Source organism: Strongylocentrotus purpuratus, unplaced genomic scaffold, assembly GCF_000002235.5.
Source record: "Strongylocentrotus purpuratus isolate Spur 01 unplaced genomic scaffold, Spur_5.0 spur5_scaffold_3, whole genome shotgun sequence".
Lineage (NCBI taxonomy): Eukaryota > Metazoa > Echinodermata > Echinoidea > Camarodonta > Strongylocentrotidae > Strongylocentrotus > Strongylocentrotus purpuratus.
In genome coordinates, this window is record NW_022145609.1 from 28,446,066 (window position 1) to 28,465,079 (window position 19,014).

A 19,014-nucleotide genomic window follows, 5' to 3' on the forward strand; every position below is an offset into this window, starting at 1 on the left:
CAAAGAAAAGTGCCAACAGACAATTATGATTAAAGGCCTAGATAGGTAGGCTCAAGGTTGGGGAAAATTAATGGATGAAAAGAAAATATATATTCAAGTATTTTTTGGATTCGCTTTGGGAATCAAGAATTTTTGGGATTCGCGTTGGGAAGTTCGACTGTGATAATAGTCGTCGCGGATTCACATAAATGCCCATTATGCTTGCTCCACCGACCCCCCCCCCCCAGCCCAGACACAACGCAGTCGAATAAAAGCTACCACAGAAATGTTTACCTTATACTGAAGAGTAAATATCTAAATATAATTATCTTCCCACAAAATAATAGCCCATTATTAGACCCATAGGAATTCGGTGATTACTCGCCCAACGAGCCAAATTGATCTAGTCGTGTGTGATATAATTCAAAATGATACTATCCAGATGCTGTGTTCAAAAAGGATAAACTCGGCTGTTCAACTCTTTTACGGAAGAAAATCAATTCTAGTTCGATCTGGACCTATACATCTTCCGACTTACTTTACTACGTATACAAAGAAAGGGAGAAATGTGCGATCGATTCTTCAGTTCTTAGCTACTCTGTCTGTGTATAGCCCTGATGCTTATCATTGCGTAGAGCATTCTATATTGTTCCTTCAACCTATATTTTATACTATCTCAGTATGAACAGAGAAAAGCATCGGGACATCAGTATACTCCATTCTCTCCGCTGGATATCTGCCATCATTTATCTTATTTCTACTCTGAAAGTAAATTTCTAATTGAAATATGTTTGGAGAAATGTTGCTGGATCATGAATCGCGCTCTAAGAAGCCTAGAACGCTGAAATCATTTACTGTCTATATATGGTGCTGGCAAAGACTTTCAGCAGAAGGTAGGTTTGTCATTATTTTTATTTTCCGATGATCACAAAAAAAGCTATTTTACTCAACTGCTTCTTATTATTATATTTGACAAGATCGATATTTGAAGAAGTGAGTATTACAATGATTACCGTACAGTGCTATATAGTTTAAACAACGTGTTAGCTGTTAGCAGTTCCTTCTAAGAACCAAAATATCAAGTAAGAGAGCTGATTCAGTGAGAAACGAAGATATTTTTGTTTGTTAGAAGTATAGTCACTAAACTCTATACCTATCAACAAAATACAAACTTTCTCGAGACGCAAACATCGGTCTGTGAAAATTAAAGTATATGATGAATGTCATAGCTTAATTGAGGATAACTTTTTAATAGGGCAATATCTATATCGCACTATTCATTTTTTTTTAAAATCTGGTTTAATTACAAAAATAGTTTCATACATTGTATCGATATGATATCCAATATAAAATGATTTGAATGACATGGTTAACGACTGAAGATCACAACAAAGAGCTATTCAGGAAAGGATTAATCATCAAAAAATCACAAAAATGTTATCCTATTGTTGTTTCTTGTACTTTTGGGGTCATATCGTCTAGACCTATGAATGATGTAGTGTGATACTCCAAACGGTTTATCTATAGAATGAAGAAAAATGGCGATCAGAAGGCGTCATGGACCTTGTATGTCTTCAGGTGGTCATGACATCATGATTGTTAATATACAGCGTGAGTCATTCACCACTATACGATATGCAAATCAGAACATGAAGCCGAAAGGGAGAGCTATAGAATAATATAGAGAAGAAATTTCTTTTTATAATGTGGTGTAGGGACTATTTTTTTCATTTTGAATGGTGGAACTTTGCATTTTAGAGCACTTAAAAGCCTCAACAGGGTGGTGCACTTTTACTTATTATTATACCGTGTGAGTAAAAAAAAAGTTTACACCTAGAAAATTGCTAATTATTTTAAAAACCATCTATGAACAGTAAATGATTATACATCTTAAGTAGAATTTACTTATTTTGCTGAATAAATTTTTACTCAGTTAAATCGAGTTACATTAACGTAAATAATTTAAGTATTGTAATCATTTTAGATAATTAAAAAAAAGCTATGGTAGGATTACATATTGCACGAGTTGGTACCCATCTAATCTAACAAGTAACATCCATTATTCATTCACTACTTCTATTTAAGATTTAACCGTATATATATCTACCACCATCACAAACTATTACATACGCTTCAATTCGACACATATTGAAAGGCTCCAAATTTTATATACTTGATCGTAGCATCTTAAAAGGAAAATTGGTTGACAATTTCCTGAAATATCAAGTTTTTATTTGTTTTGAACTGGGTAACAATTAAAAATTGTCTTGTCTTTGCTTAGCCATGTTAAATGAATTAGTAAATGTTTTAAAGTCCTTAAATTTTCATTCAACCACAAAAAAAGAATTGTTTTAAATAAAAAAGAGTTTAATTTGGTCTTAATGAATATTCATAAATTATGTAAATATTTCTATTACGCACTGCATCGGTCCTTACTTTAAAAAGATAAGAATAATCAACATAAATTGTTTGAGTAATACGTATAATTTCTGATTTTGAGTTAAAATTACTAAATTAATACAAGCTGAAATTACTTAAAGTTCTTATGTATTTGATTTTACTTAAATATTCCACGTATGTTCTACTAAATTGAAATTTTGAGTTAGCAAGACTTAAATTTAGTGCGTAAGTGGCAAAACTAATGTTTTCAAGTAAATTCTACATGGAAAAAATACGTAAAAATTACCAATGAACAAATTCTTTTTTACAGTGTACTGATTTGTACTCAGTCCAGATTCATAGTCTTCTAATTGCACACCCTACACCTATACTTATTCAGTGGGTCTATAAGTCTCACTTGTTATTGTTTTCAGCAAGAAGAGGACATTGGTGCGCTTGGCATTGGAATGCTACAGGATGCAATGTACATGTTATTCATTCGCTATCATTATTATTGTTTGAATACAATCGGATGACTAATAGAGAAAGTTATGAAACAGTAACAATAACAATTGGTACCATGTGTGGACTTGATTTTTGTTCACTGATTTAATTACCAACAGCAAATAAATACGGTATAGGCCTACAATTTTTTTAAAAACCATTCTCATGACGAAAATGGGAAATGAGAAAGGGGGAAAAGAAGGTGAAGAGAAAAGGATATGTTGATAGAGAGCAGTAGAGAGAGAGGGAGAGAAAACACAAACAGAAGAGAGTATGATATAATAAGGAAAGATGGAAATTGAAGAAAAAAAGAAGGTTTAAAAACAGAAAATAACCCTATGGAAAGTTGAAAATGAAAGGGAAAAAAAATAATAATACGGAAAGAAAATATAAAGGAAGGAGGAAATAAAGGATAACATAAGGAAAGATGGGTGAGAATAAGGGATGATGTATAAGGAAAAATGGAAATGGAAGATAGAAAGAAGAGAAGAAAAAAAAGAATAACATAAGGAAATTAGAAAAGGAAGGTAAAAAATGTTTAAAGAATACATAAGGAAAGATGGAAACAGAAGACAAATTAAAGAAGGTTGAAAATAAAGAAATATATAAGGAAAGTCAAAAAAGAGAGGTTGAAAGGAGGAGAAAAATAAGAAATAACATTAGCCGGAAGATAGAACAAAGTTGATGATAACTAAAAATATAAGGAAAGACAGAGAAAATAAAGAACAGCACAAGGAAATACAGAAATGGAAGAAAAGAAAAGAAGAAAATACAGAACATAGTAAAGATAAATGGAAAAAACGGAAGATGAATGAAGTAGAAAACAATTAAGAAGATACAAGAAGGAGCCATTAAAGAATAATGTAGGGAAAGATAGAAACGGCAGAATTTCAATTTCGGTGAGCACAGACCCCAAAATACCCCACTTGCTTGTCTGCTATTACAGACCACTTTCTTCCCCGATATCTTTGCGTATATAGAGCAAGCTTTATGCTGGTCATCCGAATTAGCAAGCTGGAGAATCCGGATGATATCCTTGTACTAGTGTGAGGTTCATGAGTTATTAATTGTGAAAATGGGAGAAAGATAGATACAAAAAATAAAGAATAACATAAAGAAAGTTATAACAAAATGATGAAAGGAGGTTTAAAACAAAAAATAAAATAAGGAAAGATGGAAACGGAAGAAAATAGAAGGTTTAAAACAAAGAATAACTTAGGGGAAGATAGAAATGATAGAAAAACAAAAAAATGATAATGTGGAAAAATAATATAAAGGAAGGAAGAAATAAAGGATAACATACGGAAAGATGGGTGATAATAAGTAAATATTTTTAAAGAAAAATGGAAATGGAAGATAGAAGGAATGATTAAAAAAAAAAGGAAAGATGGAAAAGGAAGATAAAAGAAGGTTTAAAAAAAATATATATTAGGAAAGTCAAAAAATATGTGTTGAAAGGAGGAGAAAAATAAGGACTAACATTAGCCGGAAGATAGAACAAAGTTGGTAATAACTAAAAACATAAGGAAAGACAGAGAAAATAAAGAACATAAGGAAATACAGAAATGGAAGAAAGAAAAGAAGAAAATACAGAACATAGTAAAGCTAAATGAAAAAAAAACGGAAGATGAATGAAGTAGAAAACAATTAAGAAGATACAAGAAGGAGCCATTAAAGAATAATGGAGGGAAAGATCGAAACGGCAGATAAAAGAATTTGGAGGTGGAATAACGCCTTTAACAAATGTGTATTTGTTGACATTACCAGAGTTTCAAATGGAGAATTTCAATTTCGGTGAGCACAGACCCCAAATACCCCACTTGCTTGTCTGCTATTACAGACCACTTTCTTCCCCGATATCTTTGCGTATATAGAGCAAGCTTTATGCTGGTCATCCGAATTAGCAAGCTGGAGAATCCGGATGAATGTTATCCTTGTACTAGTGTGAGGTTCATGAGTTATTAATTGTGAAAATGGGAGAAAGATAGATACAAAAAATAAAGAATAACATAAAGAAAGTTATAACAAAATGATGAAAGGAGGTTTAAAACAAAAAATAAAATAAGGAAAGATGGAAACGGAAAAAAATAGAAGGTTTAAAACAAAGTATAACTTAGGGAAAGATAGAAATGATAGAAAAACAAACAAAATGATAATGCGGAAAAATAATATAAAGGAAGGAAGAAATAAAGGATAACATACGGAAAGATGGGTGATAATAAGTAATTATTTTTAAAGAAAAATGGAAATGGAAGATAGAAGGAATGTAAAAAAAAATAACAAAAGGAAAGATGGAAAAGGAAGATAAAAGAAGGTTTAACAAAAATATATATTAGGAAAGTCAAAAAATATGTGTTGAAAGGAGGAGAAAAATAAGGACTAACATTAGCCGGAAGATAGAACAAAGTTGATAATAACTAAAAACATAAGGAAATACAGAAATGGAAGAAAGAAAAGAAGAAAATACAGAACATAGTAAAGATAAATGGAAAAAACGGAAGATGAATGAAGTAGAAAACAATTAAGAAGATACAAGAAGGAGCCACTAAAGAATAATGGAGGGAAAGATAGAAACGGCAGATAAAAGAATTTGGAGGTGGAATAACGCCTTTAACAAAGGCTGTATTTGTTGACATTACCAGAGTTTCAAATGGAGAATTTCAATTTCGGTGAGCACAGACTAGTCTGCAGGCACAGACCCTAATTTGACACTTAATCAAAAAATCATTGTGCCTTGAGAGAAGTCTAGTCCAGCTACCTACTGGTTGTGTCCTGTGTCAGGAGCAGCTACAGTACATGGCCTATGGTAGTCTTATAGTGCAGACTCACTTTAACGACTGACCAGGGTTTGTGCTTGCAGACTAGGTCCAAAGTGGGGTGAAGTTTAAATGGACTACTCTCGCAAACAATGCCTCATGTTCATCCAAGCGTGAACACATACCACACAAAAATGATACCAACTGATTTGGGATAAAACACTCTTTCATAAGATGTATAATCATTTACTGTTCATAGATGATTTTTAAAATAATTAGCAATTTTCTAGGTGTAAACTTTTTTTGACTCACACGGTATAGCAAACATCTCCGCTGTTAATGAACTGAATTGAAGTGAAGATTTTATTCATCTTTTCAAAATAAAAAATATAACAGATTATACTAATGTATATACCTGAAAATAAATCATTATGACTGTATGACCTGAAATTTATAAATTAAGTCTAATAAGTTATAGTTGAACATCGTGCACAAGTTGATAATCATTATTTCTTGGGTTATGAATGATCACAAATATTTCATATTAACATTAAAAATAACAGTGAAACTTTTACAGCGCTTAATATTACGTTTCTGAACGCTTTACATTTTTAAAATTTATTTCCCCTGTAACATAACAATGGCAAGGGTAACATTTTAATGTTATAACCATTTTTTTTAACTCAGTGTGCCGACTTTCGACTACGTTTCGACGCCGTCAATATTCACGTCATTTCGTCATCGCAGTCCTGTTTACGATTATGCTCTATCATCTGCTGTTATCGACGATCTCATACACCAGGCGACTGCGAAAAATTCCACCCACGTCTATTACTTCACATTTTCTGTTCCAGGGGATGCATGGAAACGTTGACGAGTACGTAATAAACAAAGCAGATGGTACAGTTTTACGTAATTATGCAGCACACTAGGGGTTGTTGCCTTTACCCCCCCCCCCCCCGCTTAATCCCTCGGAGAAACCATAAAACGGACGAATAAACAAAAATAGAATGATGTATAATAAGATATTAAGACAAAATATTTTAAGGCACACGGCAAAAGAAAAGTTTATGTCATTATAAATTCGTATTATTCATGTCAAAGTTAAATTTTTCCTCTACCTTGTGGACAATTTAAGTGAGTGGTGTCAAATATAGTTTTCGCACAGAAGTAATGCATTATGTAATTCCAATGCAAACAGACAAACGAAAGGTTAAGACACAGATCAATTTAATGATTGGTCGTAGTTCTTATTTCTTCAGTCATCTTTCAACGTGTGTGAATCCAAGGAACTCTATACTAGGACACTGCTAAATGTTCATAATTAGACCAAATGGACAAGGCAATTGTATTGATGGATACAAATAAAACGAAACCAGACAGAGGGTCAATGAATTCATTGTATTGATAAATATAAATAGAACCCAACCATGTGGCAAAATCAATATTTACATTGCTTGTTTCGAGTTGTTTAGCTTGAGGGTTCCAGTCTCTATCATCACAATGTATGAAAGGGGATAACAATCCCCTTTTCTATAAATATAGTATAAAAATATACACTGTCTTGAGAGGTTCTGGTTAAAACTATGAGCAAGAGGTGACTCCAATAGTACTATTTGCTGAGGGGCACAGCCCCGAAGCAAATGATACTTTTGCAGTCACCGAGGCCCATAGTTTTAACCAGTACCTCGAATAGAAGGCATGGGGTATTTGAAGGCATCAAAAATTTGTTGGCTTTTGATTGGTTGAGAGCTTGTCACATGACCAGAACTATTTTTAGAAAGTACTTTATGAGAGTACTATTTGGGAGTTGAAAAAAAATGTGATTTAAAAAAAAAAAAAATTTTGATTAAATTTTGTTTCTTCTTAAAATCTGAATTTAATGAAAACAAAATATTTTAAATCTTTTTTTGATAAAAATTGACATTTTTTTGTTCTAAATTTTTTTTAAAATAAAATAAATTTTGGATGCAGGATATAGTAATGTTTATTTGACGAGACCTTGCGGGAGAAAATTGGGTTTCATTTTTTAAAAGAAACATAATCTCTAAGTAGCCCCCCCCGCCCCTTAAAGGAAATAAACCAACGCCCTTCACCAAATCAGGCAGCAACTAAATAAGTGGACATAATTTACTGTAATGTTTATAAAAACAAGTTGTGAACTCTCAGATCAAAGTTAGTTCTACATTTTCTGATCATGATGACGACGATCATGATGTAATTGTTGATGTTGGCGATGACGACGATCATAATGATTGGTATGGTGGCGATGATGATAATAGCGATTGTGGTAATTATGGTTATGCTGGTGATGATATTAACGAAGGTGCTAGTAGGTTAAAACTAACGTCGTTCATTTTCTAAATATCTTGAAAACCTCATGTTCATCGTTCATTTTCTTTTGATGATTTGTAGATCCTTGAATTTTACAAAGCAAATATGGCTTTTCAACAACAGTGATGCAGAGCGGATTTATCTCTATGCGAATCTGCTACAAAAGCACCATTGGAAGGCCAGTCCACAACATCTTGATAATTTTAGGTAGGTTTATTTCTGTTTTATAACATCATTAGAGGACACGTTTCAGTGGCTGACCCAGGGGAGGGGGCACGTTACACAATCAGGGGCTCGTGACTTTCTTTCTTTTTATTCTTTCTTTCGTTCAGCTTGTCAGAGAATTAGGTGTCACAAGCGGCACACACTGCAAACTCTGAGAACTCTCTTCTGTTGTCACATAATTTGCGGACTTGTTAGCCCCCCTCCCCCCCACTCTAGAGAATGATCGATCAGCTGGTGCACTGAATTTTTGTACACACTAAGTTATTGTTGTTGTTTTTTTATTAAAAAAACGGGCAAATGATCGAGTACTTTCCATCTTGTGATAAGTTAAAACATAATCCATGTTTTTTTTTTTTTTTTTTTTTTTTTTTTTGGGGGGGGGGGATATTTCTAATCATCTTTCCCTCATGGTTGATTATATAATTGATTGCCTTCTTCTCAAATTTACATCAACCGAAACATGACTATTTGTACCCCCTTCCCCCCCCCTCTCTCTCTCTCTCTGTCTCTCTCCCTCTCTCTCTCTCTCTCTCTCCCCTCTCTCTCTCTCTGTCTCTCTGCCATACATCGGGGTATTCAATTAGTCTTTCTTATTTAAGGTTGAACAATTAATAAAGGAGCTAAGTTGCTCTTACATGTTTGTATCTAGACGTGAGCTGAATGCAGAGACCAATGTCAGTACAGATCGTGATCTCATCTTGACCCAAACCAATGTCCAGCTTGACCAAGAAATGCCATGTTACTACGTCACTAAAAGATTCTGGAAGCAAACAAATTTCGTGGCTACCAAGGATTTCATGTCTACATTGCCGAAGGTAAGATCATTACTTTCCATCCTGGGGGGGGGGGGGCGTTTCACAAAACTTGTCATCAGTGACAAATTACAGTTTTTGTTATAAGCTACTGAAATCCTTGCTTCTGATAGGTTATCAGCAGATTTGTCACTGATTTCTGTCATTTGTCATTGAAAAAAGGCTTTGTGAAACGGGCCCCTGGAGTTTGAATACTTTAAACCTTTCTCGTTAATCCATGTTTCAATTTAGAGATTATATATATATATATAGTGTAAAATAATTGACCAATGTACCAAAAATACGTAATGGATACAATTGGGCAATTCCAAGGAAATATTTCACCTGTTCGGGTTGTGTGACCATGACAAATTAAGTATGAAAGGCCCCCGCCCCTACTTCGTGAACGGAGGGATACCATGCGTGTTCCCAAACTCTCCGGCTCGTAACAAAAAAAAAAAAGGTTTACCCGTATTGACTTTACACACCGGACTTTTGCTGAAAAGGGGGGTGCTGTAAAAGGCTCGTATAACAAAAGAAAAGGGTCGACTTGTATTGACTTTACACACCGGAATTTTGCTGAAAGGGGGGGGGGGGGTCGCTGGGAACATGCACATGCGTACCCTAAATAACACTGAGTGGGGGAGACCACGCCCACATAAAATTCATATGTAGGATGACTTCCTCGCTGTCTGGCATAAAAAAGAAAATAACCAAACATTATTTCAATTAATAATTATCTCAAATTTGCAGTTGATTTTTAAATTTCTAAGAACTATATTTGTTTTTTCTTTTTGTGCGTTTAGGAATCACCACTGAAAGGGAAACGCTATGAGAAGTGTGCCATCATAGGAAACAGTGGATCATTGCAGAAAAGTACCTGTGGTTCACAGATAGATGGCATGGACTTCGTATTCAGGTATAAGAATCAAGCTTTACCATTCGGATATTCTAATACCATATATTTTGCTTTCATTTAAGATATTATAATAGACTGTTATTGCATATCAGGGCCCTGCTTTACAAAGCTTGTTTTCTATAACAACTGCTAAATTTCTATGACAAATTTGCTCTCAGCCAATCAGATGCCATGATTTCAGTAGCTTATAACAGTAGCTTGTAACTTGTTATTGATATCAAGTTTTATGAAACAGGGCCCAGTAATCAGTTAATATAGCCTTGTAGATCAATCATCAATCCTACCTTTTGATATTTGTAAACGAACATGTCAACGAATTAGTGTATTGTCAATGACATTTGGTGTTGAATTTCTTGCCATATCCTTTGCGATCGCGTCACATTTGAGTGCAGCCCCTCTTCGGCATCCGTCTGTCTCGAAAGACAATAGAATATTGCGCTATATAGTTGTACCAGGGCATGTGAGTTAAAGTCTCACCTCCCTGGTTGTACTAGTCAGTTTCTTGGTGTGCAGCTCCTGCTGTGACTGAACAGTCCAATCCTAGAGAGGCAGGTCCTGTTGCAGTTGCTGCAGATAAAAGTCATTTGTGGCTGTGCTGTTGGAGCCGTATAGCAGCATGCATATAATACTCATGCAATTATTTTTGAGCTTTTATACAATGCAGAATATAAAAAATAGGGCCTATTATGAAAAGTTACGTAATCATAAAATATTCTCCTCCTAATTTAGATGAAATGATAATGAATTAAGTTAAGATTATATCAAGCTAAACCAGTAAAAAAAACTCACCTTTTTATCAACACTTTACATTCTAAATTCCAACGTATGTATCAATTCAAAGATATTTTTTGTTGTATTGTTAACGACTTCCTTCGTGTTTATTCAATTGCAAATACATTTGCTTTAAATGTTGCATGATAACCTTTTTACATCGCAAATTCATGTTGATCTAATATATAATTGTGATATTATTCTGGTCAGCAATTATTGTCATTTGGTCTGTCGTATCATTATGCTAAGTTGTGTTGTTTTTGTTTTTATCTTAGATGTAATGGAGCACCTTTGGAAGCTTTTATAAGTGATGCTGGGAAGCGAACAGATTTCCTTTCTTTCAACCCTAGTATACTATATAAGCGGTAAGTCATAATTGTAAGAATAAAAACATTTACTGCAACAGTGCAGTCTTTTAATTTATACATAAACATTGTAGACTGAAAGAATATTTACCGAGTCATGTTTGATTCATATCCATATGACGCGTTCTTAATTTGTTATAAGATTTCAGACATCTCGACTGAAAGTTGTTTCGGTATTATGTAACTACGTGTTCTATTTGCATACAAATTAAAAGGAAGGAGACAGCAATGTGGAACTTTAACAGAGCTACGCACCATTGTTCTCTCATATTCATTTCTCATAATTATGTATTATTTGTAAGAGTGTCGAAAAATTTCTTTGCTTTCATTACATCATTATAAATACATTGTATATGTACCCTCAGCTCTTATTCTGATGTTCACGTTGCGTTTTAATGAGTTAAGTTTGTTTGAGCATAATCTTCTTTGACTCTGTATATGATCTTGTCTTTATAGATTTGGTGGACTTGTAAACGAGAGTATGGTAGAATCCTACATCAGCTTCATGAACCAGTATGATAGTATGGTATGGTATCCATGCTTCGGCTCCAGACAGTTAGTTGAACCATGTCTCAAAGCTATTAGTTATCGTGATCGGATAGATTCTCAACTAGTGATTGCCAATCCGTCACATTACGTCAGTATATGGGAGTTTTGGAAGAGGCGTGGTCTAAGGAAAAAGCCATCGACAGGTAAATTTTCACCATCGATAATTACTTCATAGTAGTGATTCATAATTAACATCATCATCATCATATAATAGTACGTGATAAACCTTATAGTCATCTGACAACATTTAATCATACTCGGAGGGAGGGGGTACAGTACTTGTTAAGGATAAAGGGCAACAGAAGGCGGGACTGATGCCCAATGCATAATATACAAAGATATAATAAATGGAAAAAATTGTCATATAGTTTTGTATTATAATCTTCAATTTAGTGGAATATTTCATAAGTGTTTAAATAATCTTGAAGGGGGCGTTTGTCCCCCCCCCCGTTTTTAAGGGCCTCTGTTTAGCACACATTATACAATTTTCTTTCTTACGATAAGTATTTTCTCAGCATAATTCTACACCATATCATTATGTCTTCAAGCCTATCGATAGATCTAGATATTGACTATCCAAATTGAATAAGTGTAATGATAGTACGTACATATTACTGTGGAGACCGCGTGTAAACGATACTATTGAGTTTTATGGCTCTATATTAATTAGCAAGATATTTACAGGTTTCATCTATTTATTCTATTACAGGTCTGTACCTGATTAACCTAGCTGCTACTATGTGCAATGAGATCCATCTCTATGGGTTCTGGCCTTTCCCAATCCAGCTACGTGAAGCAAGAGTCCAAGAAACAGCTTATCATTACTTCAATAACCTTCCTTTCACAAGTCACCATAGTTCTGATGGAGAGTTTAGAATACTCTTACAAATGCATATGCTAGGGACTGTAAACCTTCACACAGGAACATGTAAGCAGTGATGATAGAAGTCACTTCGGGTTATATGCCTCATCGACTATGGTGTCATAATGGACATGTAAACACCACGTTGACAATGCCATAATCAGGAAGCCTTGTAAAAACCTTCCAAAGCATAGACACTTCAACAAAGGGGAAGTCTATTAAACCTTTTAACAAGCTGGAATTAATAAAATCATCACAAAACAAGCTAAACTAACTAGTGAGAGGTTGAGCAATATTAAAAGTAGGACAGTTATGAATCTTTAAAGTTGTAATCAGTGAAACACAAATTGGCAACGTTGTGACGTATTGGTCTTCCCCAATGACCAAGCATTCACTTAGGGCTGTACATGTATATAATAATGATAATATTTTTTTGGTAACCATCACGTTGACATTGCCCAGCGGGAAGTTTAATAGAGACATATATGAATACCCTTAAAATATCGTTAACGAAATAATTATATTATTTGATGAAAATTTAGCCCAATCTCAAGAAAATTGCTTGTAAAGAATACCTCAGAAATCACTCTGATCCCAGTTTCACAGTTCAACATGATTAGATTAATCTCGAACTGATGTGGTAGCAATTGAAAGTGAGGTGATGTGGTCTAGTGGAAATGTTGCCGGACTGTGTACCACAAAGTAAGGGGTTCGAATCCATTGTGCATCACATATGGCAAGAAATTATTCTGCATTTGTCACTCAACCCAGGTGAGGTAAATAGGTACCTACACTGTAGTAGTTTTTTTTTTTAATGTTTGAGCACTGAAGTGGTTATTGAAGATACCATAGATACACCAAGTGTGGCATTGCACCAGACATGAAAGGTATATACAAGAACCCACTATTATTGTTCGTTATATTATTACATCATTCATCCACAGTTTTAAAAGATCGCTCACCTTCATCAATTGCATACCTCTATAAAGCTAAATTTCATAGAATGTCCCAGAAATTAAGACTGGCGTTGTCATTAAAAACGCCCTCCATGGATGATGATCAAATGTTGAGATGTAGTAAAACTGCTGTAAACTTTCCTGGGGCACCTGTTTCATGAGCTTTGCTTTTATCTGTATATATATTTAGAGGCGCCATGTTCGTCAAAACTATCCTGCAAGCATCTTGAGAGTATCTCAAAGTAATGCAGGGCAAAGAGGCTGCAACCCCCTCCCCCTCCCCCTCTCCCCCCATCCACTGCAACCAGTAATTTTAAATCACCAGTATATGAATGTTTTATCTGTGTGTGAAATCATCCGTATGTTATTTATTAAAACTGGACGAATGTGACAATATGTGAAATCAATATTCATTGTGATCTATCTCTATACGTGTACTTGTATTAGCATTATTTAATCAAAATACTAGAATATTCCATTTTGGGCCGACTATTGAAAACTCGGCTTCAACATCATTTGAATTGTTTTCTATTACAGTCAGAAGAGTCAACCTTCTTCTTCTTCTTCTTCTTCTTCTTCTTCTTCTTCTTCTTCTTTTTCTACTCCTCGCGTATGTCCAAAACAAAAACTATTAAATTTCTAAAGTACTGTGAAGCAGCCACTTTCTAGTGGTCTCTTCTACTTCCATCACCAGCCCAGGGATGTCGTTTGGTGGGTTTGAACAGGGGGTAGGTTGTGATGATGTGGTCATTTGTTTGCTTCTCTGCACCACACTCACAAGCCGGACTTTGTACCAAGCCCCATCTAAACATGTTGGCCTAGCTTAAAACGGCCGACACCACTTTGCAGACGGTTAAACTTTGTCCAAGTCTCGGTAAGTCAAAGCCTTGACTAGTAACCGTTGGATTGTGGATAAATCGCTGCAATGAGGATGGCGATTTGTGCCACTGGTCTGTCAAGAGTCAACCTGTCAAGCCCATCATACTAAACATGCTAAAAATGAATGCACATTTCCTTTGTTTTATAGTCCAAGATGAATAAAAATACATATAACAAAATCAAATCAAATCAAGTTATATCAATCAAACTTAACCGCCTATATCAGATCAAATCATGCTATTCAAATAAAGACCCCAATTCAGCTGGATTTCATCCCGCAAAGTTTAGCCTCTCGATCAAATCCTGCCATAAAGTATTATTGCTGTACATTACGAAAGGGTCACTGTGGCAGAATATTCATTTTTAAAGGGGTTGTCAGACACTGCTTCAAAGACCAACGTTGATATCACTGCCCCCAAAGTGATCTCTTTATAATTCCCAGGTCGAAAAAACAGTTGAAACCAGTAGGCAACTGGTCAACTGGTACCAGTTAAAACCAGTAGTCAACTGGTACCAGTTGAAACCAATACATTCAACTGGTTTAATATAGAAATTGAAACGACGCTAACTGGGACCAGTTGACAAACCAGTTGAAAAACCAGTTTATATCTGAGACCAGTTGATATATCCAGTTGATTTACCAGTAGATTTACCAGTTGAAATTTCCAGTTGATTTACCAGTTGTGACCAGTAATCAAATGATATTGTGATAGTCAATAATCAATATTTGCATGATCATGAATATGCGTAAGAAACATTGAACTGGTTTTTCAACTGGTAAATCTACTGGTTTTCAACTGGTATATCAACTGGTAATCATCTACTGATTTTCAACAGGTAAATCAACTGGTAATCATCTACTGGTTTTCAACTGGTAAATCAACTGGTAAGCATCTACTGGTTTTCAACTGGTAAATCAACTGGTAAGCATCTACTGGTTTTCAACTGGTATATCAACTGGTAATCATCTACTGATTTTCAACAGGTAAATCAACTGGTAATCATCTACTGGTTTTCAACTGGTAAATCAACTGGTAAGCATCTACTGGTTTTCAACTGATAAATCAACTGGTAATCATCTATTGGTTTTCAACTGGTAAATCAACTGGTAATCATCTACTGGTTTCCAACTGGTAAATCAACTGGTAATATAAACTGGTCTCAGATGTCAACTGGTATTTCTACTGGTTTCCAAATTGTATCAATTGGTATCAACTGGTACCAGTTGTGAGCAGTTGAGACCAATTCAAACCAGCAGATACCAGTTCGAAATCCTTACTGGTTGTTACTGGTATCAACTGGAATTTCGACCTGGGAAAGACAAGATTAATGTGCCTTTTACGTACTCAAGAGCTTGATTTTAACGTCAATTTAAACTTACAAATTGTAAATCATAATAATACCAAAATATAGTGTGTTGACATATTTACTAATGTTGGCTCAGAACTAGCTTCTGCTATTCCAACTTCGAATACAATTCGTGGTGATAAGGTAATGAAGATCTCTTTTAACTCATGTTTTGAATTTAATCCTGTTACAGAGGATGATGTTAAGAAAATAATCCTAGGGATGAATAGTAATAGGTCTAAAGGTGTTGATAATATGTATATGATTATGCTGAAAATGGCAATTCCTACTATTTCACCATCATTGACACTCATATTTAACAGATCATTATCTGAACACGTATTTCCCACCAGATGGAAGAGATCTAAAGTAATACCGGTTCATTAATCGGGTGATAACAAATCACAAAATAACTACAGACCGATATCTATTCTACCTTCGGTATCCAAAAACATCGAGAAACTCGTTCAATTACAATTAGCTGATTATTTGAGATGTAATAATATTTTGTCCGAAGCCTTCTTAGAAAAAAAAATCAGTCGACCATTACCACCCTGGTAAAGTAACCGATGATTCGTGACTGCTATAGGCCACGGTCTGTACACTGACACGGTATTTATAGACTTGCATAAAGCGTTTGACACCGTTGGTCCTGATATTATTTTGAACAAGCTTTCTATGATTGGTGTATCATCTGATTGTTTATCATGATACCCAATTCAACTCATCCACATCATCATAGTCGAATATAGATTACAGGGTTCCCCAATTATGTATATCGGGCCCGCTTATGTTTATAATTTATATTAATGATATTGTAAAACATACAAAGAAATGATCTGTTCACATATGCTGATGACACAGTAATTCATTTCTCTCACAGAAACGTTCCAACTATAAAGGCCGTGTTAAATTTTGAACTGAATAGAATATTTAAGTGGTTGTGTAACTCCAAACTGAGCCTCAATTTGAGAAAACAGTAAGCATGTTATTTGGCTCACACAGAATGTTTTCTGAATGCACCAAGCTGAACTTGAATGTAAATGGGCTAAATATATGACATGTACAATCTACGAAGTATCTTCGTATGTTGTTAGATCCTAGTTTAAAGTGGAATTTGCATATTGATGACATGTGTTCTAGGATAAGTAATCTCATACGCTTATTCGTTCGATTGCGTCATACTATTGATCTATCTATTATGAAAAATGTGTATAATGCCATTTTTCTTCCTATTTTTGACTACGGTGATATTGTACTAAATATGTCAACTCTTTACTGAAACTTAATTAAAACAGGGCATGGCGAATCATACTTGGAATAAATCCCTATATACATGTGTCCATCAGGGAATTACATGCTCGCTTAGGCTGGAAATCTTTGACGACTAGACGTTGCTGTCATCTGAATACTATGGTTTATAAGGCTTTGAATGACCTTGCTCCTCCGTATTTCAAAGTCTGCTTCCAATAAAATTGTCAATACAACTATTCTCTTAGGTCTCATGGAAACTTATTGTTAGCAAAACCCAGATTATTGTAAATGTACGTTCTCTTACAGAGGTGCTGTTCAATTCAATAATCTCCCGCGAATCTAAAATTCCCATGTAGTCTTAATCTATTTTCAAAATGGCAATTTGCCTTCGTCTCTGGTATCAAAAGCTGGACTAAGGATATATATATTTTTTTTTTTTCCTTTGACAATTTCTGCAAGATTTTTTTTTTTTTTTTTTTTTTTTAGTCACGTGTACCTCACTACAGAATATATATTTAATATTATAACAATCATCTTGGACCCCATGTAAGAACAGTCTTGTCTCTTTGGCTTGATTGAAATGGGTGTCTTTCCGATTTCATTTTGTCTTCTTCTTTTCTTTTTACACTGTATATTATGTTTGTTAAATGTTTATTTATATTATGTTGTAAATGTTCTGTATATATATATATATTGGAATAGACCAAATCTAAGTATATATATATATATATATATCATGTTTTTATTGTGAATTCGGAGATTAAAAAATCAAATAAAAATGAAAACCTTTACTATACCTTCAGTCCCGAATCATGACCTCGAAAGTAGTACCACGGCATCGTATATTGTCAATAATTTTTTCAAATAGCATTTATAATAAAAACACCTTTACGCTTGAGAACATTCACTTCCATCATTCTCCCCGCCAAATAATCCGAACAATAGAATCAACCGAGGGGAACAAACTGTTAAATGAATTTATCACGAGTTCTAAAGTATTGATTTGCTAAACATAAGAGAGAGAGACAGAGAGAGAGAGGGTATGGCCGGGTCCAAATTCAGTTTTCTTTCAACTCCCAGGTAACGCTACATCAAGTTAGTTTCACGGTGTCGTTTATTGTAAAGAAAAATATTCAAATGGCTCGGTAGAGACTTATGGACAAATAAGGATACTAATAAAACGTCGTTTCGTTTAAGACCATTAACCTCTCTCTCTCAGTGCCAAATATTCCGAACAATAGAATCAATCGAGGGGAATAGACTGTTAAACTAAATTGCCACGAGTTCTCAAATATCAATTTGCTGCTGCATGTCATATTGATATTGACGAGCAGCAATGGCGAACGATTGTCGCTAAAATTCAGCAATCGTTGTTTAGATTGCTTTTCCAAAAAGAAATTACCCTGAAACATCAAGCTACATAGAACTATAATCGACAAACCTGATAGTGTCTTGAAAACAATCAGAAAACATTAGAAACAGAATGAATAAGAGATAATGCAATGATGTAAATAGGTGCATTTTACCCATGTTGTTCTTCACTTATCAAATCCCCAAGTAAACCTCGAGCCAGATGCAAATTGAAGTCATTAATTCATGACATATTTTCTACTGTCATGATTATACCCTACACTTGTGTCCTTTTTAAATTGTACTTTATTTTAAAACTTGAAAACTAATCCTTCTTCTTTTCTCATGATAATATTTCATCAACGAATTAAGAGTTTTGGTATAACAATCAATCATGTGTACATGACGTATTGTAAAAGATCTTCAGGACGACTAAGGATCAGAACGATATCACTACTACTAGGCTTATTACTAAATACCCTACTGTCATTGATGATTACAAAGGATGATGCTGATGATAATAGTGATATAATAATATTTTTTAAAAAATAGATTCCGAAACAATAAAAATCATTCTTAGAAATACAGTTGTTTTTCATGTTGACATGATTCAATACATAGATTGTACGATTGATGAAAAAATGAAATCAGTTGTAACATTAAACAAATAACCCATCCAACCAAATACCCTTTTACCCCCTACCATGCGACACAAGACACGCACACACACACAAACACACACACACAAACACGCACGCACACACACGCGCGCACACACACACACACACACACAC

General features: G+C 34.5%; 1 protein-coding gene and 1 long non-coding RNA gene across 3 annotated transcripts; one reads left to right on the forward strand and one right to left on the reverse strand.

Annotated features, from left to right (window-relative positions):
• The first annotated feature begins 438 nt into the window (after positions 1–438).
• sia2 (ST8 alpha-N-acetyl-neuraminide alpha-2,8-sialyltransferase 2) lies at positions 439–13,797 on the forward strand. Of its 2 annotated transcripts, XM_030995555.1 has the most exons (8): positions 439–872; positions 6,306–6,495; positions 8,034–8,159; positions 8,827–8,992; positions 9,775–9,887; positions 10,934–11,023; positions 11,480–11,715; positions 12,282–13,797. In XM_030995555.1, the coding sequence occupies exons 1-8, from the start codon at positions 767–769 to the stop codon at positions 12,509–12,511; spliced, it is 1,257 nt and encodes a 418-aa protein (XP_030851415.1). In that variant the 5' UTR covers positions 439–766; the 3' UTR covers positions 12,512–13,797.
• On the reverse strand, positions 5,448–18,911 carry LOC105438373. The gene is made up of 3 exons (XR_970938.2): positions 18,902–18,911; positions 13,476–13,478; positions 5,448–5,542 (listed from the first exon to the last, which is right to left on the reverse strand). It is a non-coding gene; the product is annotated as an uncharacterized LOC105438373 (long non-coding RNA).
• Between the last annotated feature and the right edge of the window lie 103 nt (positions 18,912–19,014).